The sequence below is a fragment of the Ovis aries genome, chromosome 12, assembly GCF_016772045.2.
Source record: "Ovis aries strain OAR_USU_Benz2616 breed Rambouillet chromosome 12, ARS-UI_Ramb_v3.0, whole genome shotgun sequence".
Taxonomy (NCBI): Eukaryota; Metazoa; Chordata; class Mammalia; order Artiodactyla; family Bovidae; genus Ovis; species Ovis aries.
This window is the reverse complement of record NC_056065.1, coordinates 42,304,240-42,331,470: the sequence shown is the minus strand read 5'-3', so window position 1 is coordinate 42,331,470 and position 27,231 is coordinate 42,304,240. Positions and strand designations below refer to the sequence as shown.

Sequence of the window (27,231 nt, the reverse complement as noted above, 5' to 3'; positions counted from 1 at the left end):
AAGAGGGTGAAACCAGGGGTGCACTCTAGCTAGGAAAATCTCATTCTCTTTGGATTTTGTTGGTCACACCCAGGAAAGCTTCCTTCTCTTCCCTTACATTCCATGAGATGTTTTATGGCCTTAACTGCAGAATAGTCTGGTGCCAGACTGGGATCGTCCATGGAGGCAGGACGCAGGGGTTGGTGGGGGCAACTTCACGCTCCCGTTGGGGTGCAGGGTGCTGGTGGCCATCACGCAGAGAGAGCAGAGAGCGCCGATCAGGGGTCAGGTCACCCCTGTGATATATCCCTTATGCAGATTTCCTTTTGAAGAGAGAGGAGTCAGGTTCATTAATTAAAGGAGCCTGGCTTGAGTGCCCTGTAATTATAGGTGCTAGAAATCTGAATTTTAAGAGGTCTGTGCAGCTGCATTTTGAAAAATGTAGGGAGGCACCGAGAAGTACAGGCTGTGGGCAAGAATGTGGCTGAACCAGATTTGGGAGGTTCGGGTTTTGGCAGAATTCCCCTTCAAATTCGTATTTATTCTTCCTATCTTTCTTTTTTTTTCAATGGGAAGCTGAAGCTCTGATTTTTTTTTTTTTTTTAAATGAAGGTTATACCCTGTGACAGAGAGGCCGGTATTATCAGAGCATGGAAGGCAGAAAGGAGTTGCTGTAAACTAGAAGGTGCTTTGTTTTGAAGGAAGCAGGGAATATCTTTGGGCTCTAGGGATGCCGTCTTTGAAAAAGTTATTTCTTCTTGAAGTGAGTGAGGGGAACAAGGAGCAGATTAATTTGGATGCAGTCTAAGGAGATAAGTCTTGGGCGTGTACGGGACTCCAGAATCTTTGCACCCATTTCTCTTCCCCAGAACGGTATCTCCTGTCATAAATCAGCTTTGGTAATGAACCCAGAGGTACAAACAGAAAATGGTAGACCTTTATGGGAAGTCCTGACCAGTCCCTTCTGTTTCTCATTTCCTCAGTTGTCAGTATCTTGATCATTTGCTTTGGGTGCTTTCTGTCTCTGCCTTTTCTTTTTTCTTTTCCTATTTGATTTATAAGGTCTCTTTTTACTTCTTGTCGAAAGCCTTTATTTCGGTCTGTGACTATTTGCATCTTTGTTAATTAACCATGGCTCATTCGGGATGTGAACGGAAGCTTTCCAGGTGACTCAGTGGTAAAGAATCCTCGTGCAGTACAGGACGCAGGTTCACTCCCTGGGTCGGGAAGATCCCTTGGAGGAAGAATGGCAACCCACTGCAGTATTCTTGCCTGGAGAATCCCACGGACAGAGGAGCCTGGTGGGCTACAGTCCATGGTGGTTGCAAAGAGTCGGTCGTGATGGAAGTGACTGAGGACACAGACAAACGTGCACTTGGGATGCGGCTGGGAGTGGAGAGAGTTAAGCTGAGTGGGGGTCCCCTCTTTGCCTCCCCCGGGAAGGAAGGAAGGGACACGTGGTGAGTAGGGGCTCGCTAGAGACGTGTGTGTCCAAACACTTGATCGGAAGCAAACCTGCAGCTGCCACCAGCCTCCTTTTGCCCTATTGGCTTTGTCTCCTTGGAGGGTATTGCAAGCGTCCTCCCCATTTCACAGCTTGAGCCCTCTGCCCCTCCTCAGGGGTTTTCGAGGGGCTGAAAAAAACTGCTTAGTACGATATATATATTTAAAAGATACTCCTCTGTAGTCTTTTCTTCCATTCTTGCATGTGTGTTTGTTGGGAAATCTACTGCTTGTGAACCCATAAACTGTGGAGTAGAACAGAAGTCTCAAAGACTGTCACTTGGTGCATTTACAATATGCAAATTGCAGTTCCAATTAGATTGAAACCTCTATTTAGCAGAGTGGTTTTGTGAAATAAATAACTTTTGAAGAAGGCCTACTATATATAATAAATACATATTTTTTCCTTCAGTTGCCGGCACGGAGCTTCCTGCCTGCCTTCCACACGTCGGCCTGAAACGCTGATTCAGAGGCAGGCGGCATCCGTGGGCCCTCCCAGAAGAAGAGTCTCTCCTTCGCTTTCCTGGCACTGGAATTTCATCCTTGATTTACAGTGTGCAGCTTGTTAGCGCCAGCGGACGGGAGCTAGTGTGAAGGTCACTGTGTCCGTTCTGTCCTTTCAGAGAGAGTGAGGGGGTGTGTTTCTCCCTGTGCGCTTGAGGTGGTGGTGGTGGGCTTCACGGCCCCCTCTTCTGTCCGAATTGAGTGATTCAAAACCCTGGCCTCTTGTCTTTTTCACCCTCTGTTCCGCCCATCATTCAACAGGGGATTTTGAACACCTGATTCAGAATTTCAGGACGAGTACTGCACCATCCAGCAGAGCGCCTCCTCCGCCGCCCCCCGCCCCCCCCCCCCCTCCCGCCAGCAACACCCCCTCTCACGGTCCTCCGGTTCTCAGTCCAGCCGTGACAAACTGACAGATAATTAACAGATTGGGTCCTCCTATCAGGCGAGTCTGAAGCTGGAAGCAGCTCTTGCTTTATACGCAGGTCCTTCAGCAGCTCTGTGTCTGTGGGTGGTGGTGCTCTGAGCTGTCCTGGCAGAGAGGGCAGTGAGTGCTATGGGAAAAGCAGACAGAATGCTCTTTGGGAGAGTGAGTGCTTGAAAGGGAGCGAGGGGCAGGCAGGTGCCCAGCTTGAAAGCACCTGGTGAAAATACCTGAGCTTGCAGGGTTGCGGTTCTGCATACCACCGCCGGTCTCAGGGAGCAGCAAGCTGGGTTATAATAGGATGCCTGATTACAAAGAACATTTTGAAGGCCACTTAGTCCCAGGTCAGCCTGTGCATTAAGTGCGCTAATCTTTTGCCGTAGCTCTGGACTGGAATCGCAAATTTTGAGCTACGAAGTCTGTTGTGTTTCAGCTCTAGCTTTAAATATTTCTATACTGATGCTGCCCTGTGTGGATTTTTCTCAGCTATCCAACTTTTCTTTCTCCAGTGGAAAGAGAAAATTCATCATGAGAATATTCTTGTCTACCTACCAGTGACTTTGAAAACTGCTTTTCTGTTTGTCGTATGTGGTCTTCATGATTTGAAATATTAATGTGTAGATAAATATAGCAACATGGAGGGGCTACACATAGGCTTGGGTCCTAGGGCCTGGCACATTGGAACAGAAAGAAATACCTAATTGCATCAGAACCACTCTTAAGTTCATGTATGTGGAGCCCATCAAGCTGAAAGCATGCAGACAGCATCTGCTGTTATCAAATCACTCGTGAGTCCAGCTAATTAAAATAGAGCTTCATTTTTCTGAACCATTGTTTGGCAGGAATTCGAAACGGGTCTAACCCAATTTCTGTGTGTTTATGAGCCTTTATTATATCAGAGGTACTTTTCTGTAAATGTACAGGGCAGCGTTAAATGAATTGATCCACGCAGTATCACTGTAGACGCACTGTGGACTTGCTAATGATTTCCCTTCCAGCTTTCTGGTTTCCAGACATACTCCTTAAAGCTTTATGTTCTGTTTTTCTATCCTCTGCTCTTTGTCCTCTGATTTTTTTTTTTAAAGTCAAAAAAATTTAACGTTTTTTTCTTTGAAAACAGAAAACACTTTTTATTTGTTCCCTAATGAAGTTTTCTTTTCTGTTTCTCTCTGTTTCTTCCTCTCACTGTTCTTGCTTCTTTTTTAGGATTTGCCTTTCTTTATTTCTTGCTGCTTTCTGTTCCCTTCTTGCCCCTTATTTTTCTCTCTTCTTATCTCTCCTTCCTTTTACATTTTCCTAACTGCCTCTCCTCTGACCTTCTTTTTTCTCCTTTCGCTCTTCGTTCTACCTTCTCCAGTTTTGCCAGTAAAAGGTTCTTATACCTTTGTCTCTACATGCAAATACAGATTAGGGCAGAAAGCGGCTGCCTATGGAGGTGAAGACATCTGGCCTTTGGGAGATGATGTTAGCCTGTTTTGCCTCTCTGAATTTGCTTGCATCCTTTATTTTATGTTTTTAAAAGATTTTTTTCAAACCACATCTACTCCACTTTATAGTCTAATAATCTTACTTTGAAGATCAAAAGTCTTACATAAATGCTAACTAATTATTCCTTGTAACACTTTGGTGAGTCCCTAAGCAGTTACAGTTCCATTTTACAGATGAGGAAGGAGAAACAGGAAAGGTAAGTAACTCTGAAAGTTACTGAAGAAGTTAGTGACCGAGTTAGAAGTAAGGCCAGGTCGCCTTTGGCTTTAATTCTTGATTACCATCTCCTCGGAGTTTCCGTTTCCCCCATGAGGATCGTGTATCTTTAAGACGAGGGTGCGAGAACACGGTGCCTTTGCTCCCTTTGCTTCATGTGCGTTTAGCCCTCTGAAGTTGCATTTGAAGTCTGTAGATGTTAAATGAATTCCTAGGTAATTCCTGGGAAAGAAAGATGGCAAACCACTTACGGGCTAGTAAAAAACCCCGTCCATTACAGTCTCGAAGCAGAGTGCTCACTTTCTGTTTCCAGCAGCTTCCAGTAAGTGGGCCCACGTCATAGGCACTGGCCCTGGCGAGCATAGCATTGTAGGAAGCACTGCCATATTTGATTGAATTTAGCCATCCTGGAATGACGTCTGTATGAAGTCGTCTCTTGCATTACTGTGGCCTTTATTATTGTTAATGCATTCTGACATTACAGGTGTAGCCTTGGCTCTCCCAGAAAGGGCAAGGCTGCTCTTACCGGGCTTAAGAGCAGAATTCGTGAACCTGTTATATAGTGAAACGGGTGTTCACATTTAGTTAATAAGCAGAATAAGGGAAATGCTTTTATAGAAAAGATAGCCAAGAGACAGAGGCCTCTTCTCCTTCCTCATCCAGCATTGTCTCAAGAAGTAGATCAGTTAGTATTATTCTCCATCAGAAAACTAGGGTCAGTGGATAGAAGGTTCAGGAAAGTAGATTTCAGCTCAGTTTCAAGAAGGACTCCTGAAAAGGAATTGACAGTCTTTTTAAGAGAGTGAGTTCTTTGTTCATTATAAGCATTCTAGTGGAGGCTTGCTAGTCATTTGTGAAGGTTGTTGAAGAGGGAAGTCCTAGGTCATGTATGGGACCAGATGGCTGTCCTTGTCCAAGATTGTAACTGCAAAAACATCTTTGCTTGCTGTTCTTGGTTTTTTTAATTGCCTAGTATTCTGTGTAGACTCAGTGAAGGTTAGTAACTTGTTGTTCAGTCTCTGAGTTGTGTCCGACTCTTTGCGACCTCACGGACTGCAGCACGCCAGGCTGCCCTGACCTTCACCATCTCCTAGAGCTTGCTCGAGCTCATGTCCATGAGTCGATGATGCCATCCAGCCATCTCATCCTCTGTCGTCCCCTTCTGCTCCTGCCTCTGTCTTTCCCAGCATCAGGGTCTTTACCAATGAGTCGGATCTTTGCATCGGGTTGCCAGAGTGTTGGAGCTTCAGCTTGTTTAATCTTTGGCTTCCTGTTTCTTACTCTGAACTTGGATAAAAACTGTTTTTTGTTCAGTTCAGGAAACTACCCTCTCTGCCACCCTCCTGGAATAAGTCATTCTGGGTAGCCACACTGTTTAGATGCTCATTGAGAGCCATATGAAAACAAAACATGTAAAACTTTTAACTGGGAATTAAATAAAACGGGTTATACGCTTTCTCTCGCTCTATAAGGTAGAGTATCTAAGACTATAATTTAATCCTGATGACTCAGTATCCTCGTTTTAGATGTAAATGTTTATATTGTATTTTAAGTGTAGCTGTTTTCCAAACCTGTTGAAGTACAGATCTGTTGTGTATTCGCTTCTCCTCTGAATGACTCCACCTATGCCAAATGACCCCGGAATGATAACTTTTTGAGTTTTCTGTTTGCTTTTTATAGACGAGTTTTTCCTGATATTTGTTGCTGGGCTTTTTTCACTATCTTGTCTTTGTTCTGTGAGTATTTCTTGGCTGTCTGGCTTGATTCTCCTTTCTCATTTGCAGTTTTTAATCTTCTGTGATTTGGACACCAGATAACTAAGCTTCTGTATGAAATAGATAGTAAGTAGTGTGAATAGAGCTTTGCTATGTGTAATGTATATGGAATTTATTTCTTTTTTTAGCAGCAACAACGTCTTCTCCCTTCCCTTCTCTCCTTCCCCATCTTTGTTGGCTTTCTCCTATTTCTGGCTGGATGAGATTGGAGAGCTGAGCTCCAGAATAGCTCTGGGTCTGGTTCCTGACCCTCACCCGTGTCCCTGGTCTAGGTAGGCTGCCTGATGGAATCAACTTGGAAATTATAAAATGATGTGGCTTAGAGGGTCCCGAAGGCCATCTGTTCAAGCCCTCGTTTATAGAAATGAAGGAATTGGAGGCACAGAGCGGGGGTGTGAGGGGCCGGGTCCGAGGACACATGCGCATCAGGGCTGGGCTCCGCGCGCAGGTTTCCGGCCCACGTTCTGGCCTGCCTCTCTACCACAGCTGTTCCCAGCGGTCTTTGAGCAGAATGGGTGTGAATGGGGACATAGAGGGTTTGCATAAGGTAAAATCATGAAGGAAAATACTTTGCTAGCTGTGGGCAGGTTGAGAATTAAAGTACATAAATCAAAAAAGGTTTCTGTTTGTTGCAGTGTTTGGCTGTGTTTGCACTCACTGCTGATATTGATACTGTAGGAGAAGCTTTAATCCTTTCATTCAGATTTACAAGAAATGCTGTTTCCTTTCAGTTTAAAAAAAAAAAAAAAAGTCCAAGAGAGCATTTGATTTAAGGAACCAAAACTCTAGAAAATGTATCCGGGAGTCCTCGTCAATTTGGGGCATAATGAAATATAAAAAATACTCAATAAAAGCTCCTTTATTACTTTAACTGTTTAAATGTGGAGTTTTTAGCCATCAGGTTAATGTTTTGGTATCATTTTTTTATTTGATTGTGAGCACTTTTCCAGGTAGCGCTGCCACTCGAGCGCTAATCAGATTCCCACAAATGAATGGTGCTAGCTGCAGCCTGACATCACCGCGTTTTTGCTTTGACATTATTTTATTTGGTTTTCCTGTAAAAGTTAATAACTCTGTGTCCATGTGTTTAAACAGGCAAGAACAGAGAGAGAAAGGACAGTGAACAGAAAATGATGAGCGATGTCTCAGGACTCTTTGGCCAAATTGAGGAGATGTAGGGATTTTTGTGATTTTAGTCTCTTACCCTAGGACGAGTTAGGTGTGGAGAATCAAGAAGATTGCACAGCAAGATGGTGATTCTTAATCCTTCCTCTCTGTTCCCCAGACAGAGTGGTAAGGACTTAGAAATGAGTTGCCATTATCTAGAGGAGGAGAAGGAGGGTGCTCAATAGAACTGATCTTATGATGATGAGAACTGGTTAAATCTTGCATTAATTGTAAGTAAAATACATGCTCATTTTAGATGACTGAGATTGCTAAGAGCATCAGAGGTAGGACAGGAAGACTTTCCTTTTTATCTTCCCATTAGAGGTAGGAGACCTTCATGGCCAAGATGGCTCTGGTGTCTGTCTATTAATAATAGGCCTCTGCTGAATCATTTATTTTTTTGAAGGTATGTTTGTTTGTTGCAAGCTGTGGTTGTTTATGGTGTTTAGTGAAAGGTTACTGAACAGTTCAGAGCCACAGTGATTACCATTTAATTCCTTCTGTGTGCTATGGATTCCTTTGCTGAGCTAAAAATTTCTAAATTGGTTTTGTCAGAGGAGGCAACTAGACTGATACCTCTCTGTCTCTGTCTTTCTTTTTAAAAAGTATTTATTTACTTTTCATTTTTGACCACACCATTCAGTACATGGGATCTTAGTTCCCTAACCAGGGATGGAATCCCTGCCCCCTGCATTGGAAGGTGGAGTCTTAATCACTGGGCAATCAGGGAAGTCTCTTGGACTGCTGTCTCCTGATTCAGATTCTCTTCCAGATTTGCATCTTGGTGCTAAAGACAGTCTGAGGGTACACATCCGACCATGGGTACAAGAATCAGTCCTGTGGTCTTTATCTCAGTGCCTCTGAAAGCTGTGTGAAATACGGTGACTCACTCATCATCCATGTCAGGGGCATGGCTTGTCTTGCTCTCTGCACTACCCTCATTGTGTGGACAAGTTACTCCTAAAGTCATCTGGAGCCATGTGGCCCATGTTAGATACCCCTTCTTAGACAGTTGAACTGGCCGTCAACTTATTTCACACGGCTGTGAGGCACGTCTGCTGTCTGTCACCCCCTCCTTGCTGCTGGAGCTGGTTACCAGACTGTACTGTCTTGGCGGGTGGCTGTTCCTGGGCCCTCCCAGGGGCTGCTGTGCTTGTGAAGAGGGCAGCTTTCCCCTGAGAGGAGCTGATTCCACTTGACTGTTTTTGTCATCTTACTGTAAATTTGAAGGTTTTTGAGTGCCAGCTTTCTCTCTTATGCATCATAATTTTGGAACTCTTCTAGTTTTCCCCTTAGGTCACAGAAGAATCTAAAATAATAGCAGGAAGAGCCAGGATTTGGTGGTCTTAGTGTACGTGTGTGTGCTCAGTCATGTCTGACCCCATGGACTGTAGCCCTCCAGTCTTCTCTATCCGTGGGATTTCCCAGGCAAAGTACTGGAGTGGGTTGCCATTTCCTTCTTCAGCAGATCTTCTTGACCTAGGCTTCAAACCCACGTCTCCTGCACTGGCAGGCGGATTCTTAACCAATGCACCACCTGAGAAACCCCTGAATGAGCATGGCTGTGTTCCAGTAACATTTTATTCATCGACACTGAAATTCAAAGTTCATATGATTTTCACATGACCTCTTTTGATTTTTGTTTTTCTTAGCCATTTAGAAATGTAAAACTGTTCTTACAGACTTGTGATTGCCAAGATGTGGCGAAGGATAGACTGGGAGTTTGGGATTGTTGTTGTTCAGTCACTTAGTCATATCCAACTCTTTGCAATCTCATGGACTGTAGCCCATCAGGCTCCTCTGTTCTTGGAATTCTCCAGGCAAGAATACTGGAGTGGGTGGCCATTTCCTTCTTCAGAGGTTCTTCCCGACCTAGGGATTAAACCCCTGTCTCTTGCATTGGTGAGCCGATTCTTTACCACTGAGCCTTAATTGTTCACTTTTTTCTGCTTATCAGGGTATCTAAAGACAATTTTAAGGCTTCCCACGTGTCATTTCCAATTCTTTTCTTGCTGTCTTCGGATTCGAACTGTTTTAAGCTGTGACTGCTTCTTTTTTTGTATTCAGATCTATCTTTATTTTTGGCTGAGCTGAGTCTTCGTTGAGGTGTGTGGGCTCCTCTTGTTGTGGAGCACAGGCTCCAGAGCCTGCAGGCTGCAGGAGTTGTGGCATTTGGAGTCAGTACTTGTGGCTCATGGGCTTAGTTGTCCTTTGGCATGTGGGATCTTCCTGGACCAGAGATCAAACCCATATCCCCTGCATCAGCAGGCAGAAGTCTTAACCACTGGACCACCAGGGAAGTCCTCAAATCTATTTTTTAACATTTAGAAATGTTAAAAAGTGAAAAATTGTCTTTCTTCAGTTTCCTTGTAGGATGTCTGGTAGGAGTGCCATTTAGTGACTCCTCAAAGTTTCAGCTTTGTGCTGTGTGGAGGGTGATGCTCGACAGCATTTCCTGATCCAGAGCTCATCTTCCTTAGAATCCAGGGGCCCATCTTGTTGCTCTCAGAGCAGAAGGTGCTCAGCAATCATGCAGGGACCTCGCCCTGCACCACCTGGTGGTCACCTAGTCAGCGTCTCACCCCCGGTGATGGCTTGATGCCCAAAGGTGTCACTTTCCATGATGCACCCTCTCTTTGCCCCCTTCCTGATCATCCCACTTCTCAGTAGTGCGTGACTAGAGAGAGCTTCACACCAGGGTCCATCTGGCCCAATTTCAAAAGAAGTGGGAACTGAACCTCTATCTGCTGAGCACACGAAGGTGCTGGCGTTTAGAAGTAACCTTTGGAAAGCATCAGATCCAACTTGTGGGGAGAAAGGTACTAGAAAGTAGAGGCAGCGGTGTCGTTAGGAAGGTCCCAGGCACTGGGAGCCACATATTTTTAATGTTGGAGTCACCAGCCACTGCCACAGAGTGAGCTCACAGTCCTCTTCAGGAGCATCTTGGACACTGAGTCATTACATTCCTTTGGAGTGATTCAACTCAACAGCTTGACACCTTCATTAATTTTACAACATGAAGCCTGGGTGCTCTCTGCTTCCTCTTTAACAGTACAGGGGAATTAGAAGAATATGGAAAAAACAGCAAGGGAAACCGAAAGAAGGAGCAGTCAATAAGCTGCTGAAAGACACCATGTGAGGAAATTGAACTCTTTGCCTTTTCTTGGTATCTCCTGGGACTGAGCACCCAAAGCTTGCCACCCGTTGCTGGCACACACAAGCCTTTTTCACTCTGTTCCTGGCATGCCGGCCAACGCTCCGACTGGGAGCCAGCTCGTTTTGCCTTCTCTGCTGAGGTCACTGCTACCGTGATCCGTGTATAATGGCATTTTCCTCCTCTTTTCAGTATGGAGGCTATTACGGTTTCCTCTCTAAACAAGACTTCAAACAATTTGCTGCCAGTTGGATTTCAAAGCCAAGGAAAAGGCAAATGTCATCCTTTTTTTCTCTCCTCTTTGGGTAACTGCTTTGTTGGTTGCATCAAAAATTAGAGGGGTTGCTCTCTAAATTCAGGTGGGGATGTGTGGGGACAGGCATTTAAATTTGCTTTTCTTTCTCCCCAAGGAGAGAACCCTTTTCCTTCTCAACCTTTCCTAAGAAGGAACTTTGATCTCGTCATCCCGGAAAACAAGGGTTTTTATTTCCCGCACAGTGAGAGTGTGCACCACCGCGCTTTCTGTGGCGTGGTTCCGGTCGCCCTCCGCGCTGGTAGCTCTGCGTGTCAGCTCTGCTGCTGAAGCCCCAGCTCCCTTTGCGCTGCAAGTTGGCACTCAGAGTACTTCCTAGTCACCCTTGCCTAAAATCACTCTCAGTTCAGTTCAGTTGCTCAGTCGTGTCCGACTCTTTGCGACCCCATGAATTGCAGCATGCCAGGCCTCCCTGTCCATCACTAACTCCACTTGATACTAAATACTGCCTGTTGCCTTCCACATACATTTCTGGAAGAACTAGTTTAATAAAATAACAAAACCACCAACATTCTGACAAGCAGTTCATGCAATATTTTTAACTAGGGCCAAGAAGAAAAATTTAAACACAGATATTTCACTTGAAGGGTAGTTATTGTGCATATGACATTGCCACCTTTCATAAAGGCTCTTACTGCATATATTGGTGTTTTTAAAGTGAGACTAAGGTCAGTAATGCGTGCTGTGGAATTCCCTAAATGCAGATTTACACAATAGCCTCCACATATTGTGTTCTATCATGTCAACTCACATGCACTTCTACCAGGGATCTTTTATTTCTTTAATGCGAAAAACAAAAGAACAGAGTAAAGTAAAACAAAGGAAATTAGGGCCCACGACTTAATTAGTATAGGGTTGGAACCCAAGTCAACAATGGGAAGGACACAATGACGGAAAGCAGGAAATTCCAAGTTGAAAGAGAGGCTCTTTCCTTTAACTCCTTGAGAGCCAGGGCGCTTGTAAGCGCACTGCTCACCCAGGTGCAGGAGGCTGGCTCAAGTACAACTCAGTGTCTTTATTTTTGAACTTCCTGGCTTTTTGTTGACTTTCCCCTCTCCTCTTCCCCCCACCCTCCATGTAAACGAAAGGTACCTTTGCATGTGCGTGTTAATTGTAGATAAATGGGGGAAAAGTACCTCTCGATTTTGTAACCCTCAGAGAAGGAGAAAGGGGGGGGGGGAATTTCCCTGTCACTGTCATCTGTTCATTTTTTAATGAGCAATTTTAAAAAATTGAAAATAAAAGAGGAAAATGAATAGGTGTTGAACCAGCCCGTGATATGTAAATGCCAACTAGTAATTACCTAAAACCTCAATTTTCATTCTGTTTCATCTTGCAAAACATTTCATTTTCCCGGAGTGAAAACACTTGGTCGGGGCTCGCAAAAGGCAGCGGGGCGGCCGCCTCCTTTGGCCTGCGCGCCCGCCGGCCCCGGCTAGGGGGCACTTTGGCTCCGCGCTGCGGTGGCCTCGGCCACGACCAGCTCAAGGTTATTCCCCTCTTGCCGTTCTGGCGGCTCCGCTCCGCTTGGTCGTGGCGCCCCTCCCCCCACTCGCACTCGTCTGGTTTCGGGGAGCCTCGTGCCTCCTTGTCCTTGCGGAGGATCATAGGATCGTATTGAATTTTGGCTGACCGAGCCTTCCTCTGCATATTAACTTTCCCCTCTTACCTGCCCTCTAGACCCTCGGCCTCCCCGAGTTGCATTTCACACCCTAAGAGCAGCTCTTCGCCAGACTCCCTCTCTCCCTTGGCGATTTCAAACGCAGCAGTTTCTATATTCCGTTTTATTGCTGCTGCTGCTGCTGCCTTTTCCTCCTTTCGTTTTGGCGGCTGGGGGCGGCTCTTTTTGACTGCTGCTCTCACACACGTGCTCTCCTGCCACATTAGAAGGGTAATTCCGACGTGTCTTTTTTGCATGCTCCTAGATTTTCTCTTACTCTGGTTTAGGAGCTGTATTTGTGCTGTATTTGTGCAGCATCTTGGAATGTGGTTGGGGGTTACCCCTGTTTCTGGGCTGGTTGCCTCCCCCGCTCCCCAGCCTGTTCCCTGCTGAAAAAGAGTGTGGAGAAGTGAGAGCAGTGAGCCTGGTCAGGACCCTTATCTGTAGGTCAGGGAGGCTTCTGGATGCAGAAAACCAGAATTATGTTGTCCTAGGACCCTGGATCTGAGAGCGCTCTGCCTGGAATCTCAAGGAACACGGCCTCTTTAGTGAGATATATGGCTTCATAATTAGCCCGTTGCATTTTTTCACGAGTGCTAGCATCAGCGTTCTACGATGTGTTCCTCTGATTAACAGCTGCTTTGCAACTATTTCCTTGTGCCACTGATGACCATATTTGTCAAGGAACTCCTGACAGAGTACTGATTTCTTACTAAAATGCAGTGTTTCCATTTGAAGAGGGTTCTCTCATTCTAGGCACTGCCCGGCTTTCCCAGTCATTTCTTGTAAAACCTCGAGTTGGCTTTGGTCTAACGCTTGTTAACAGGATTCAGGGTATCTATCTACTTTAGAGTACGAGCATAGGAACCTTTCGCAGGCAATTTAATCTTCTGAGCCGTGCATGTGTAGCGCAGCAGTGTTGGAATGGAGTTTTAAGTCCGCCTGTCGATCGTTTTCTCTTGCCCTCTAGTTGTGATCTCTGGGTGAAAAAGGACTTGGCTTTGGTTGTTAGTGTCATTAATTTTTGACTATTTTTAATATTTTTAAATGGCTAATGAATCCTCACATTTTTAGGAGATAGATGTGCATGTTGCACACAGGAGTGCAGAAGTTGGTGACATTCCAAGTAAGTGTCACTGGAGACAGCGCATCAGGTTTACATGTCAGGTGCAGAGTGCTCAGGCTCCCCCCAACCCCAGGTTCATTGTTAGGCAAGCTCTGTTCTCCCTTCCCCCTTGTGCAGAAAATACCGCGTGTGTTCTGAAGATGATAGTGTGCAGATCTTTTGTAGGAGAGTGGAAAGCATCTAGGAAGCATCGCTTCAGTGAGGACTGTCAGGAACCTTGCTGCTTCTCACCTGGGATTACTTACCCTGCACAATGCATTTAACAGCACATAGTTCATTGTAGATAGCCCCTGAGTATACTGTATTCCATTGATTTATACAGTTGCAAATCCTGGTCTCACACACAAATCTCTCTCAATTGGCCAGTCATCTTGGATCCAAAGGTGTTTTTCAATCTGAAGTCCCCTCTTTTTCCCTGGGCTGCTGGCAGTCACTCCAGTGGACCCACTGCCAAGGCAAGAATTTGCTCCTCCTCTTTGCACCCGGGTTTTATCTCTAGCTTTAAGTGATGAACAGAGTAAAATCATCAAACTTGCCTAAAATTGCAGAGTCGATGATGACAGGATGGTTTTGTTTCACTTTTTGAGGGAGGGAGGGAAGGTGGGACACAGAGCATCGGGTCACAGGAACGGGGTGATGAGAAACTTTGCTTCTCTTTCCTTCTGAGTTTGTCATCTTTATTTTTATGAGACCAGCTACTGGTAATTTGCCTTGCCCTCATTAAGAATGCTCGGGGTGCGAGAGAAGGGGAAAGGAGGGCCAGTTCTGTGTCTCTGAGGGACTCAGCAGCAAGTGGTCTCCACATCGGAGCTTTTCACCAGGATTCTCCTTGGCTTGCTGCACTCCTACACCGGGTGCAGTAACGTTCCTGCCTCCGTTTTACATCTGTGACATTGAGGCGGAAGGTTTGGCCTGAATTTATGTAATTTAGTTGGGCACAAATATAACCCATGAATAGTCACATTCATCTCCTAATTAGAAAATCAGACGATAATACAGGACAGGCTGCAGGCACCCCGTCATTTCATCCGACAAAAGGGTGTTGTGTCTGTCTGACCTCCACCAAGGGAAGAGCCCTTGAACTGCTCTGTGAAGTTAATGAAAAGTGTCCAACAATAGTCAAATGAAAGACGAAAACTGGGGACAGCGTCCGTTATCTAGGCGTGTTCAAACCTTTGCATTATGGGGAAGGGTTTGGAGAAATCTTCTACCATCTATGTGTGAATCAAAGGGCTGTAAAATTCTATGTTGGACGGGCTCTTCCCCACCTTGTTGAAGTGCCAGGTCCTTATGAGGAGAGAGGAGAAGAGTAAAGAGTAGCTGAAGAAATAGCTAGTGAAAGGAGAGGCATTCTTGTATGTCCAGCTTACATGGATGGAGCTGCTTATCTAGGTATCTTTCTTCTAAAGCCCATTATGTTGAAGCTGTTAGTTTGGATGCTTTATATTTTTGCATCTGGCATAGTGATACCGGTGCTGTTAAATATGCGATTTGCCTGTCGCCTGCATTTTCCTACAAAGATCAAGAGGGGCATAAACAAGCCCCAGATATACTTTATGTAGGTGTTTGGCAGTATTATTTTATATGGCTCGAAATTAGTGAATGGAAACTTTAAAAGAAATTGTTCATATTTTTTGCAAGTTTGAAGTGTGCCGGGACTTTGTCAAATTCCCGTTAAAATAAATATGTCAATTTCACCTCCCTTCCAAATTCATTTATCTTGCTTTTTTAAAAGGTGTTTTCTGCTTTACCTGATGTTTAAATTGGATTCTCCCGTTTATGCTGTTCTTTGCTATATCCCCCACGTTTTTCTTAAATGAATTACTAATGACAGAGCACTCCATCATTCCCTCTCTGCAGCCACTTTAAGGAAAGCATGGTGATCTAAACCTTTTAACCTATTAAAGATGATTTTCCCCAATTGAATCAGACCCACCACAGGTGTAATAACTAATCATTTAAACTACACCTGCTATTATGTATTTTTAAGCCATTATGCGTGTTGGATAGATGATAATTCATGTTTATTGCATTGTCCGATGGATCCGTTTTGCCTACACCAGGCTGATTAATGTATTTAAAGAAATAAGAGATGCAATTTTTTAAAAAAAAATTGATGGAATGCGCCAAGCACTGCATTGAGTGCACCATTAAACCCATCAGAACTTTGCTCTCTGACCAGAAATGCATATACCAAGGACTGTATTAAAAAAGCAAGGTGAAACCTGTGCGTTTTAGTGGTGGGATTCTGTTATCTTTCTCTGTCATGGAAAATTTTGGAAGGATGAAGGAAAGGTTTATGCTTCTACCGGTGAATGTCAGGAGCTGTGCCATTGGCATCACTGGCTTAAGACCTGCCTGCCCACAGTTCCTCTGACACCTGGGACCCATCCCCGGGTGTGTGGAGCTTACCACATATACAAATGCTATCCTTGTCTTGTATGTTGAAGGTGTATTTTTTCTCCAGGTGAAGAGCAATTAGCCCTAAGGCACCTGATCTGGGCAGATGGGCCTTGAGCCCGTGGGGCCTGGGATGGTGCAACTGTCCACCTAGTCCAAGGCCAGCCTCTCCTCCTCCTGTTTTTCTCCTTCGCCACTTCCTCCTGGCTCCTAGCTGCTTTCCTTTTCCGTTTGCCTTCTTTTCTGTTCCATCTCCTCTGCTCATCCATCACCCCCTCCTCCTCCTCGTCTCCCTCCTTAACCCCATTCTGTTTCCCTTTTCTCTCTTCTTTCTTCCCCTGTCCCATCTCTTCATAAGAATGCAACCATTTTGTCGATGTTTGTCAGATTTTTCTCTATTTGGATGCATCCTGAGGGGCTCGGGAGTGAGCATGTAGTTTTGAGGTTCTAGAATCCTGAGCATCGATTTCTCTTTCGTCCAGGACCAATTGGTTATCACTGCAGTTCATGATGGTAGTTAAAGTGTTCACAGTGTTGGACAGATTCTAATCATTCTCAAGGAATGCTTCTGTGTCTTACCTCTGACAGGCCCAAATTTGGGCTACCTGACTTCGTCCTTCGGGGAGAGTGTCTGATCCAAGCCTCCCGTGAAGGGATCACAGGGGAAATACATCAGGGGTTTGCCCTGAAGTTTTTTTTCCTTTCTGATTTATCTTTTGTTACCAAAGAGGTGTGTCTGGTCTCATGATGAAGTTCATATAAAATATGAAGAAGATACTTGTAGCTAGTATTCCATTTGTACTCACAGTACTTTCTGTGTGAATCTCTGTTCAATTGCTGCCTTAGTTTGAAAAATCTTAGAAAACTTCCTTACATTTGGCCCCTTAGAAATTTTTTCTTTCAACAACTTATGAGGAAACTTCAGGGTCTGTTGACTTTACCTGTACCTGGAAACTAAGTGGTTCTTTTTCTGATGAGATCAATAATGATAGTCATTTACAGTGGCCCCTTTCCTATGGGGGCAGGTTGGCATTTCCCACCCATCAGTCTAGTGTCAGTGGTGGAGAGCAGACAGGCGGTGTGCAGGCACACGCTTCGTGTGCACTGAGTAATGTGAAGGTTAATACAATCCATAGTTGGCTCATTTGTAGATCCGTAGATTTCTTTAAATAATATTGTTTCCAGAGGTAGGTAGATAATCTTTTAGTCTGTCAGCTTTTAGCCATGAAACCCTAAAATTTGTCCTTTGAAGGCTCTTTAGAATTTGGCTCCATTGCATAAGAGAGACAAGTGTGAGTGGCTGTGACTTATGTAAGTCTTTCCAGCCAGTGGATGCTCACTGCTTCGCCAGGTTCTGTAGAGGCAGCCTGATCTCTTCCCTTCAGATGCTAGCAGTGTGGCTGGGGAGGCAGCCTGAACATTAGAAGACAATAGACTTGTGTCTTCAGCTATATGGCACTCACCAGCTGCACCAAAGAACTGAAGAGAATGGGGAAATCAGATGGCTTGCTTATTCAGGGAAGACTTATCGGAGTTAGAACAGCCTATAGCAGGCCTGGGCTGCTGCTGCATGTGCAGTGTTTACACTGGTAGAGGCTGGAAGGGAAGGCCTTCTAGAAAAAAGGGCGTAGCATGGACACAAATGGAGCGACATGGGTAAGTGTGGCCAGGGAGGGCTCCCTGCTGAGGGGTGTGAGGAGTCAGCTCAAACAGGGAGAACAGGAAATTATTACTGCGGGTCTTAAAAGCTGGGCTGAGGGGATTAGATTTGATAGAACCAGATATAGGAGGCCAGTGATGGTAGGGGACCAACAGAGTCTTTAATTTAAGCAGATTTTACATGTGAGAAATAACTGGTTAGTTTGACCCCAGTATTGCGCTTATTTCTATGGACCTGGGGTAAACGTGTAGGATTCTTAATCTTGAAATGTAGACTGTTGACGTTTCCTCCTCTTCTTTGTTTTATTTCCCCTACCAGATTGCCACAGCTGTGAAGTTTCTACAGAACTCTCGGGTCCGCCAGAGCCCACTTGCGACCAGGAGAGCGTTCCTTAAGAAGAAAGGTACAGGTTCCCTGTGGCCATGCTCAGTGGCCTGCGGAGCGGGGCTGGGGCGGGGCGGACAGCAGCTGCCGTATGATGACTGATCTCCTGTGACTGCCCCACTGGTGTGGGAGTGGGGGTGAAGGAGGCCCCCAGTGGGAACGCATGCTTCTTTTCTTACAGTAGAGCAGAGATGCTAGGATTCAGGTAATTGAGCGCTAGATGTAAGGCCGACGACTTGGTCCAGGGCAGCCTGGTATCAGCTGTGTTCAGCAGCAGAAGAGGCCTGGGGAGAAGACCAGGGGGGACTCCCGCCCTGTGGTCTGTTCTGATCATGGCCGTGGCTGCAGAAAGATTGGCCTTAGATTATGAAGTTAGCTGCCTCAGTAAAGAATGAGGAAGAAAGAGATGAATGAAGGACGAGGGAAATGAGATGACTAAACAAGGTCAGGTTAAGGTCAAGTCTGGGGTCAGTCTGATTTACAGATTAAAGTGGTAAATTACTAGTTTTATGGTATTTCTGTAAGCAGGGATTAAATGGATCTTGACAAATTCAATATTGTCTGAAGCAGACAGAGTCTCTTGGTTTTATTGAAATTTAAGATATGTTTCTTTTTTTGTGAAATATATATTTTTAAAAAAGCTTATCAAACAAAGAAATTAGATACTTTGCATTCTTTTCATTCTTTGCATGTCAAATTTTCTGGAAAGCTAGGAAGTTGTTTAAAGGCCCTTAAACACTATGTGTGAGGGGAAGTGAGTTATCTCTGCTCTCCCTGCACACCACCCCTCCCCCACCTGCCCCCCCCACCCCCCACTCCAAACAAGACTCTTTAAGGAACTGGAATGTTGGTCTCAAAAGTCTGGGTTTTGAGCTTAAATCATTAGTGGCTGAAATGGAAGAGGGCGTGGCTTGGTGGTGGTTCCTAGGTCTGCTCCATGGTATCCCACTGAAGTGACGCTTCGGACCATGTAAAGCTGGGTCCCAGGGCTGCGCTCACAGGGTTAGGGCGGGATCAGCCCAAGCGTTTCATTCACAGGCAGCTGTTTAGAGGCAGCCTCAGGGCCAATCCCTGACTGTGATTGAGTTGATAAGGGGCACTTCCTGGCGGCATCCCGGTTCCCCCCACCCCCAACAGTAGGAGATTATTAAAATTTGGAGTGCAGTGGCTGGCCCTTCCACTCCACAGCCATCATGCTGTAAAAGAGTTTTTCCTTGAAATATGTGTACCTATGGGGAGTAATTAATCATAAAAGCTCAGGGGTTTCAGCTCTCTCATCAAAGCATTGAAGCTGGGGAAAGCTGAGCCTAAAAGCTGTGCTGATTACCCGGGGTAACCTGAGACAAAATCCATAGTTGCCAAGAGATCCTTTGCCCAGTATATTGTGCAATATTATAACTGCCTGATCTTCTCCTCCACTGACAATGACCAGTTATTCCTCATTTTCTCTCAAACGTAGCTGGGTTAGAATTTCATTTGCAGAAGGTATTTAGAGCAATTTAGAGACAAATGTCTCTGGTGTTTGCTCGGCACTTCCCCACTGCAGGCTTTGCTGAGCAGTTTGAGTATCAGGAGCTCCATCTAGTCTGTTTAATTTTAATAAATCCCTGACTGGGAGAGGGAGAGAAAAAAAGAGAGAGAGAGAAAGTCTGGGCCAAATAATACTTCTTTTGACTTGTGGGCTAATAATTACTGTAGAAAACTGTCCTGTACAACTGTCATTTGTTGCTCCTTTAAAAACCAACAACCATCATTTAATTAATTCAGCTCGGAGTGTTTGCCCTGAGCTGAGAACAGAACAGACAAAACCCCTGCCCTCTCAGAGCTTGAGTTCTACCAGGGGAAGGCAGACAGCAAAAGAAGAAACAAAACGTTGTTTATCAGATGGCAAGTTCCATGGAGAGGAGTGCCTGGGTAGTGGGCTGAAAGGAGCCGGTGCCGTGTGGGAATGGATTGTGCTTCTCAATGGGGTGATTAGCAGGTGTCCCTCCGGGAGGGTGACATGTGAGCGAGGACCTGGAGGAGATGAGTATTTGTTGTGGGCGGAATTCATTCTCGACCCTGAATGTGGTTTAGAGTTTTTAGAATGTTAGGCAGCAGGAAACCAGAGAGGCATCCTACCTTTCTTCCAAAGAGAGTTTACCCTGCACTTAAACCTGGAGTCCGTGGACTTAATCACTCACCTCCATTATCGTCTAAAACGCTGCTTCAGTCAGTAATTATCTATTTCCGAGTTGAATCCCAATAGAGTAGGTTCTGGCAGGACCTTTTCTGGGCAGAGAATTCCAAGGTTTGATGGGCATCTGGGGAAGAAGAGCCCTCTGTGGATTTAAACTTCACTTTTCACATTTCCCGTTCTCAGGGTCAGGTGCACATAGATCACGTTCACGGAGCTTGGTACCATCTCCAATGGGGTGAGGGAGGAGGGGATCTTATAAAGGAGTGAGCCTGTGCCCTGTCCCTAACAGTAGTTGAGAAGGAAAGGGAGTTGGCTCTCTGGTCTTTGGGAGCGGGGAGTGCGTCTGGAGGGGAGGGACCAAGGTCCTGGCTTCCTCCAGTCCTATCTCCCACAGGACTTGCTGCAGTGGAGGGTTGGAGCACTGGGTTTGGGGAGCTCACAGCTACTGTAGTCTTGGCTTTCCTAGCAAATGTCACTTCAGGGAATTGCAGTGGAGCCCTGTCTTGAATTATAATCTTGACTTTCTCTTTTTTTAATAAACATCTCTTTCCCGAAAAGGCAAATCCAATTTTGTTTTTCTTTTAATATTATTTAATATTTAATATAGAAATCGAGGTCCCTGTAGTGCATGTCACTTCAGTGGAAAATGAGGGTTACTTTAAAAACATCAGCTGAGTTTGTTTTATTGTGAAGCTGCAGCCCTGAGTAAGGGCCTGGTCCCTCCACTGTAACTGACAGGTTAACCTGTGCCCTCTGATTTCAGGGCTGGGGAAGCTGGGGGAGCTGATGGCATAGGGTTTGCAAGGGTCTTTTGTGGTTTTGTTTGTTTGTTTGTTTTTTGTTTCTTTGAGATCTCTTTTGGATGCTTCAGAGTCTGAACATGGAGTCATTAATGAGAAACATGAAGTTATTAGAATCATTTATCATTTTCTTTGAAGCTTGTGCTGCCAGTTTGTGTAATTTACAACATTTCTTTCTTTTATCGGGAATTTTTTTGGATGCAAGAGAAAAGCAGCTGTTCACCTTCAGAGTACTAGAATAAATGTTTTTGTTTTCCGTCCAACCACTTGATTCTGCAGATGACATCAATTGCGGAGTCAGCCACACATGAAGATAATTGGACGGTGTGTGGGGTTTAAGCCCTCATAGAAGGAATGGGTCTATATATAGAAGCAGTTCTTGCCAGGCAGGCATCGTATCTGGGGCTTTAAGCAGGCTATAGTCCAGGAGGTTAGAGTAACTTAAAAACAGCAGTTGGATCAGTCCAGAAAGTTAGGGGCTTGGATGCTGCCGTCAGTAACCTTATGTTGATCTGACACCCTGTCCAACCACAAAATGTAGGAGGCAGTCTGCTTCCAAACACGTTTGGCAGGCGGAGTATAAGGTGGGTAAGAGAGAGGAGCCTGTTCGTGGCGGGTAAAGGCGTAGATGAGATGGCGGGAGGTAGACTTCTCTGTTAGCTTTTTCTCATATATCTGTTGCAAGACAGAGTTCCAGAAAAGAGATCAGCGTCGCCTGCTTTACTGTGTGATTTTGCATGGTGGGACCTGGGTGGTGCTGACTGACCCTTTGGCTTACCGTTGTCCTTCTCAAGTGTATAAATCAAGGACTGTATTCTCCTTCATCTAATAAATAGAAGATGGCTGGGGGGAGGGTGAAGGAGAACGAATCAAATAAAACATACTACTACCATGCTTCCTCATTCTAAAAGGTGAAACAAGATCTTATCTCTTTTCTGTTCCTGGAAGCGGAATCCCCAGTAGCAAAACTGCCTCCTTGCTGGAAATGAACTTGAGGAAGAAACCTGCTGGTCTCAACCTTGGTAGTGGGGTAGAGGTGAAGGGCTTCTCTCACTGGAATATTTTAAGGGGGAGTGGATTCTCACACAGATTTCAATTTAACTCTCTTTTATGACTTTTCTTTTTTATCATTTACATCCATTTCATGAGGTAGTTTGCATGTCCTTGAATGGAATCTCGTTACCATGAAAGCTTTTTTAGCATTGATTTCATAACAGTCTTAATTTAATAGCTCCGTCATTACTGAGTAGCTCTGGGAGTGGGGCCCTGGCTTTCCAGGTCACTGACCTTTTAATTACAAACCTTGTTCTGATGGCCAGGTTATCGACTGGACAGCTCCCAGCTTGTGCCCCCAGGATGAAAACGAAAATAACTGTTTCCTCCCCCATCTCCAGGAAAAAAAAAAAAATTGTAACCTCATGTGTTTCTAAAATTAATTTTCTCCTTCGGCTTTACTTTATAATTAATTCTTTAATGTGTCTTAGTAAAGCCAGAGTATTTTTATAACACAGGTTTTTTTTTTTCTAGAGCTTGGGTTCAGTGGATAGCGTGGAGGGGGCAGGGATGAAGAGCTTGCCAGCTTCCACCCCATGCTTGATCAGGGCCTATCTCCTCATCCTCAGAAACTCCTGCGGCTGAGCTGGAAAGAACAGTATCAGCTCTGTGAGGGGCCATCCAGCCCTTCTCATTCTTTGCTAAACAGACAGGGATTGCAGGATCCAGATGTAGACGCATTTCTGCATTTGCTGGAATAATTGAACCTTGCCTATCACAGACGTTCCCATTCTGAGAGAAGACTAGGGTTGGATGAGTTTTCTTACTGAGTCCTTGCTCTCTGCTAGTCATGGGTGACTGGAGGACGACACAGGGACCTTTGCATGGGGTTCTGCTCAGTTGGGAGCTTAGAGCTTGGGTCCATCTAGATTGTCACTGACAGTGAAGAGGGAGAGAAGAAAGGGAGGACAGTGGCCCATAAGTAGGATGATCACGGGTTCTGATTTGCCCAGGACTGTCCCAGCTTTAACACTGGAATCCCACATCCTAGCCTGCCCCTCAAGGCCTGGGCAAACAGATCACCCTCGTGAGCAAGCCTTACTCTGGAGTGAGGGCTACTGAGAGAGACAAAAAGGGGTGTTTGGGGGAAGCCAAGGGCAGAAGTCCATTAGCAGTCAGTCCCCGCGAGTTGGTTCAGCTTGCCCTCGAGCGGCGTCTTACTCAAGCGCTGCCTGCTCTCATTGCCCTGGCCTGGCCCTGCCCTGACCCGATGGGGGTCCAGTACAGAGAACCTCTGGGGGAGGCCGTGCTGCCCTGCGGACGAGCGAGGTACTGCCAGAGCTGGAGTAGGCCGGGCTGCGTGTGGCGGCCGCCTGCGTCCTGAGGATGATTGAGCATCGCCATCCATCTGTTGTGAGCGGAAGTCTTCCTTCCCTGCCAGTCCTGCGTCTGCATGCCCATCACCCGCTGTTCGGGACCAGCTTATCCATCATCCTGACTGGTGTTCCCCCCATCCATTTTCCTGCTCCCCTTGTTATCCTTGTCTTGAACTCCGCAGATTTTTTTCAGCATTCAGGATGAGAGCTGCAGCAGCTCGGCTGGCTGATCACTGTGGCCTCCCCATTCAGAGGGGGAGCCGGTAGCACTTGTTCTCCCTGGACAGCTGAGTCAAGTGTGTTTCTACTCCTCTCCCTGCAGTCAGGGGACAGCTGCACAGAGGAGCTTGAAGGGGAGGGGAGATAGCTCTTCTAGACTTAGTGAGTGGTTTTGAGCCTTTTCTCTGAAAGTGAAGAATGACTCCTTCTTTCTTGACTCGTGTGCCTGCAACAACACTGTGAGGAAAACTGTGGCACCGCCATGTACATAGAGCACTGTTTTTATTTTTAAAGATAAAAGGAAAAATTTTAAAGCAAGATATGTACATGGTTTTAAGAATTCAAACAGTGAAGGATAGCTAGTGAAGAATAGGTTGTCCTGTCATCTCTTACTCCTGCGCCTGAACCCTCTTTCCTAGAGAATCCTGCTAGTCACAGTTTCTGTGTACAGTCAGTCCCCTACATATGAATGAGTTCCATTCCGAGGCCACTTTCCTAAGTCGTTTATTCTTAAATCCAACAAAGTTAGCCTAGGTGCCCAACTACACAATCAGCTGTATTATATCATACTTTAATAGGTTTGTAATACTTTTCACACAAATAATATGTACATAAAAAACAAGCACAAGAAAAATAAAGCAAACATTTTTAATTCACTGAAAAGTACAGTACAGAGCAACAGCGGCATCCAGGAGTGGCACACAGGCTCGTGTCTTTGAAAGTTCACAAAGGTTTGTATGTAGGGAACTTACTGTATCATTCCAAAGATCTATCCATACAAAACCACATGAATGTTTAATAACGTAAGCACCTTTTAAATACAGTGGTAAAATGTTTCACACTTTACCTTATGCTTGCCATTGTATCTTGGCTTGCATTCCGCTTTAACACACACAGGTTTGCCTCATTCTTGTCAGTGGCTGCATAGTACTCCATCGTATTCCTCTATCATCATTTTTTTGAGTCAGTCCCAAATTAGGGGACATTTAGGCTGAATCCTGTCTTCTTGTTTCAAACAATGCATCAGGGAATATTTCTGCCTGTATATTGTTGGACACTGTGCTAAACATTTTCTGTATAGTACCTAGGCTATGGTATATTTTTATTAAGATTTCAGGAGATCATGTCACCCCACCCCCAAAGAAAAGAGAACTGTTTTAAAATATAAACATGACCATAGATGGAAAGAAATTAATAAGAGAAAAAACACAAATTATGAACACTGGGCACAGATTTGTATTCTGAGGGGACGTTCTAGTCACTGGTTACATGAAAAATACTTTTCTTTCTAAAATAATCTTTTTTTTTAATCTCATTTTTTAAAGGGATGTGGGCTCATAAATTGAATTTTTATTCAAAATAAACATTGAAATAAATGGAAAGCTTCAGAAACTTGAAAGTGAGTATCTATTTTCAAATCAAGTACAGTCCGTCAGTATTTCCCGGGTATTGATTGCAAAACCTCCCCCAAAGGATATCATATTTGCCTATACCCTACGTATCCTCCCATTTAAATCATCTCTCAATTTACTTATAATACCCAGTACAATGTAAATGGTGTGTAAATAGTTGCCTGTGTTCGGCAAATTCAAGTTTGGCACTTTGGAGTTTTCAGGAGTTTTTTCCTCGAAAACGTTTAATCCATGTTTGGTTGAACCTGTGGATATGGGGGGCTGCCTGTCATCCCTCAGTATCCACACTGGGATTGGTTCCAGGGCCCAGTCAGCAGCAGGGGCTAACAACATCCATGGAGGCTCAAGTCCCATAGTCTGCCCTCTGTCAGGGTTCAGCATCCATGGATCCAGCCCACCTCGGGTCATGCAGTACTGTGGTATTTACTGAGAAAAATTGATGTGTACGTAGACTTGCACACTTCAGACCTGTGTTGTTCAAGAGTCCACTGTATGGCTTAGCTTTTTTTTGTTGTTATTGTGGGATGTGGTGTGGGTCCTGGGCTGTAGCTTAGGTAATCAGCCTGTATTCAGGGCCTGGTGTGTGCAGAGTATTATTACATTAGGGCTTCATGAAAGAAAAATGAAATACTTGCTTTATGGATGAGAGGCTCATTAGGAGGTGGGAATGGCTGCCGAGTGCTTATCAACTGTACCAGTGTCTATCCGTGAAACATAGTACTGCAGAAGTGAGCAGACTCTGACGAGGCAGCCATGGAGTAGCAGGCTCGGTAGTGCTGTCAGCACCTCAAGGAGGGTGAGTGCGTCTTCTCCTCCTGACATTCTCAGCAGCTGCATAGCAGCCTTGGTCACAGGCCAGTGAACAATAGGTTAAGTGATTGGGTGATAGTTAGAAGACATTTACCTGGGAAAGTTTCAAAAGGAGGTCTTTTCTTCGTAAGTCCTCAGTTTATTTATTTGTTCAGCCCTGCATACATGGAAATTGGAGAAGGAAATGGCAACCCACTCCAGTGTTCTTGCCTGGAGAATCCCAGGGACAGGGGAGCCTAGTGGGCTGCCGTCTGTGGGATCTCACAGAGTCGGACATGACTGAAGTGACTTAGCAGCAGCAGCATACATGGAAAATGGCTTCAGAATCGCTACCTAAATGTCTTACCAGTATTCTAGTGTTTATATAAAGAGTATTTATATGCAGTTCTTTTTGTCTTTAAGTCTTATAGAATCCAGCGAAAGCATTCTTTTCAAAGTTACTTAGGTCAGCAGAACTAAGTTTTGACCCAGGCACTGAGGGAGGGAGTGGGTGTGGATGGGCAGAGCAGGACATTGTTGGTGAGGGAGGCTCACACGGCGACCCATGTGCGGTTAGCTGGATTGGCCCATTGGGTCCTCAGAAAGAAGAGAAACAAGGTTGGTGAGGTAGACAGTGAGTGAGGAGCCAGTGTTAGGGCTCAATGTGATAAATTTAATAGTTGAGAGCACTTCTGAGCCAGTTGAAATACTCCATGAGACTGTACTTGAGGACATTACTCTAGGCTCAGTGTGTAAACTGAATTGGCCTGTCGGTAAGACTAGCTATGAAGAAGGTCCTGCCAAGTCCTTTGTTAGGTGCAGAGAGTCTGGACTTGGAAGGAATAGCCGCAGAAATGGAAGTAGAAATGACATATCTATGTGCAGAACTTTGTGGCTTACAAAGCACAGAGATGGGTTCTTTTCTTCACTATAATCATATACATGTGGTTATAAGCAGGTTAATAGATATTTGTTGAATGAATGAATGCATTTAATCTCCCATTTCAAAGGTGAGGAAACTGAGGCTCAGAAAGGTTAAATAGTGCAGATTAATGGCAGAAATAGAACTAGAACCAAGTTTTATGCCTAGAGTTCTTTGAACCATACCATCTATTTTCTGGAAAGGAAGGACAGAACTACAGACAATGTAGAAAAAGGGAGTAAGCCAGGCTCAGTAGTAGATGAGATGTGTGAGGTGAAGGAGACAGGACCAAAGTTGACCCTCAGAGTTGCTGTATTATGTTAAGCAGCTTTACTGAGATATAACTGACATAAAGTAAACTATATACATACTTAACTTGTACAACTCTAAAATTTGACCTATGTTTGTGTACCAGTGAAACCATTGTTGCAGTTAAATAATGAACACATTGGGACTGCCCTGGCAGTCCAGTGGCTAAGACTCTGTGCTCCCAACACAAGGGGGCCCAGGTTGAATCCCTGGTTAGGGAACTAGATCCCACATGCTGCAACTACAAGCAACTCACGTGTTGCAGCAAAGATCAAAGATCCTGTGTGCCACAACTAAGACCCCATGCGGCCAAAAAAAGATAACACACCGATTACCCCCCCATATAGCTCCTCGTCCTCCTTTGTAATTCCTTCCTCCCTGCCCCAGCACGTGCTGATGCCCCAGTAAGCACCGATCTGCTTTCATTCTCTACAGATTAGTGCATTTTCTGGAATTTTTTAAAAGTTAATTAATTTTTG

The 27,231-nt window shown here is 45.0% G+C and overlaps 1 protein-coding gene across 1 annotated transcript in view; it reads left to right on the top strand.

Moving 5' to 3' along the window:
* Positions 1-27,231, top strand: part of PEX14 (peroxisomal biogenesis factor 14) — a 141,633-nt gene that overhangs the window by 32,830 nt on the left and 81,572 nt on the right. The window contains exon 3 of the mRNA XM_004013728.6: positions 17,688-17,772. Within this exon, the coding sequence (XP_004013777.1) occupies positions 17,688-17,772 (85 nt within the window). The remainder of the gene's footprint in view (positions 1-17,687; positions 17,773-27,231) is intronic.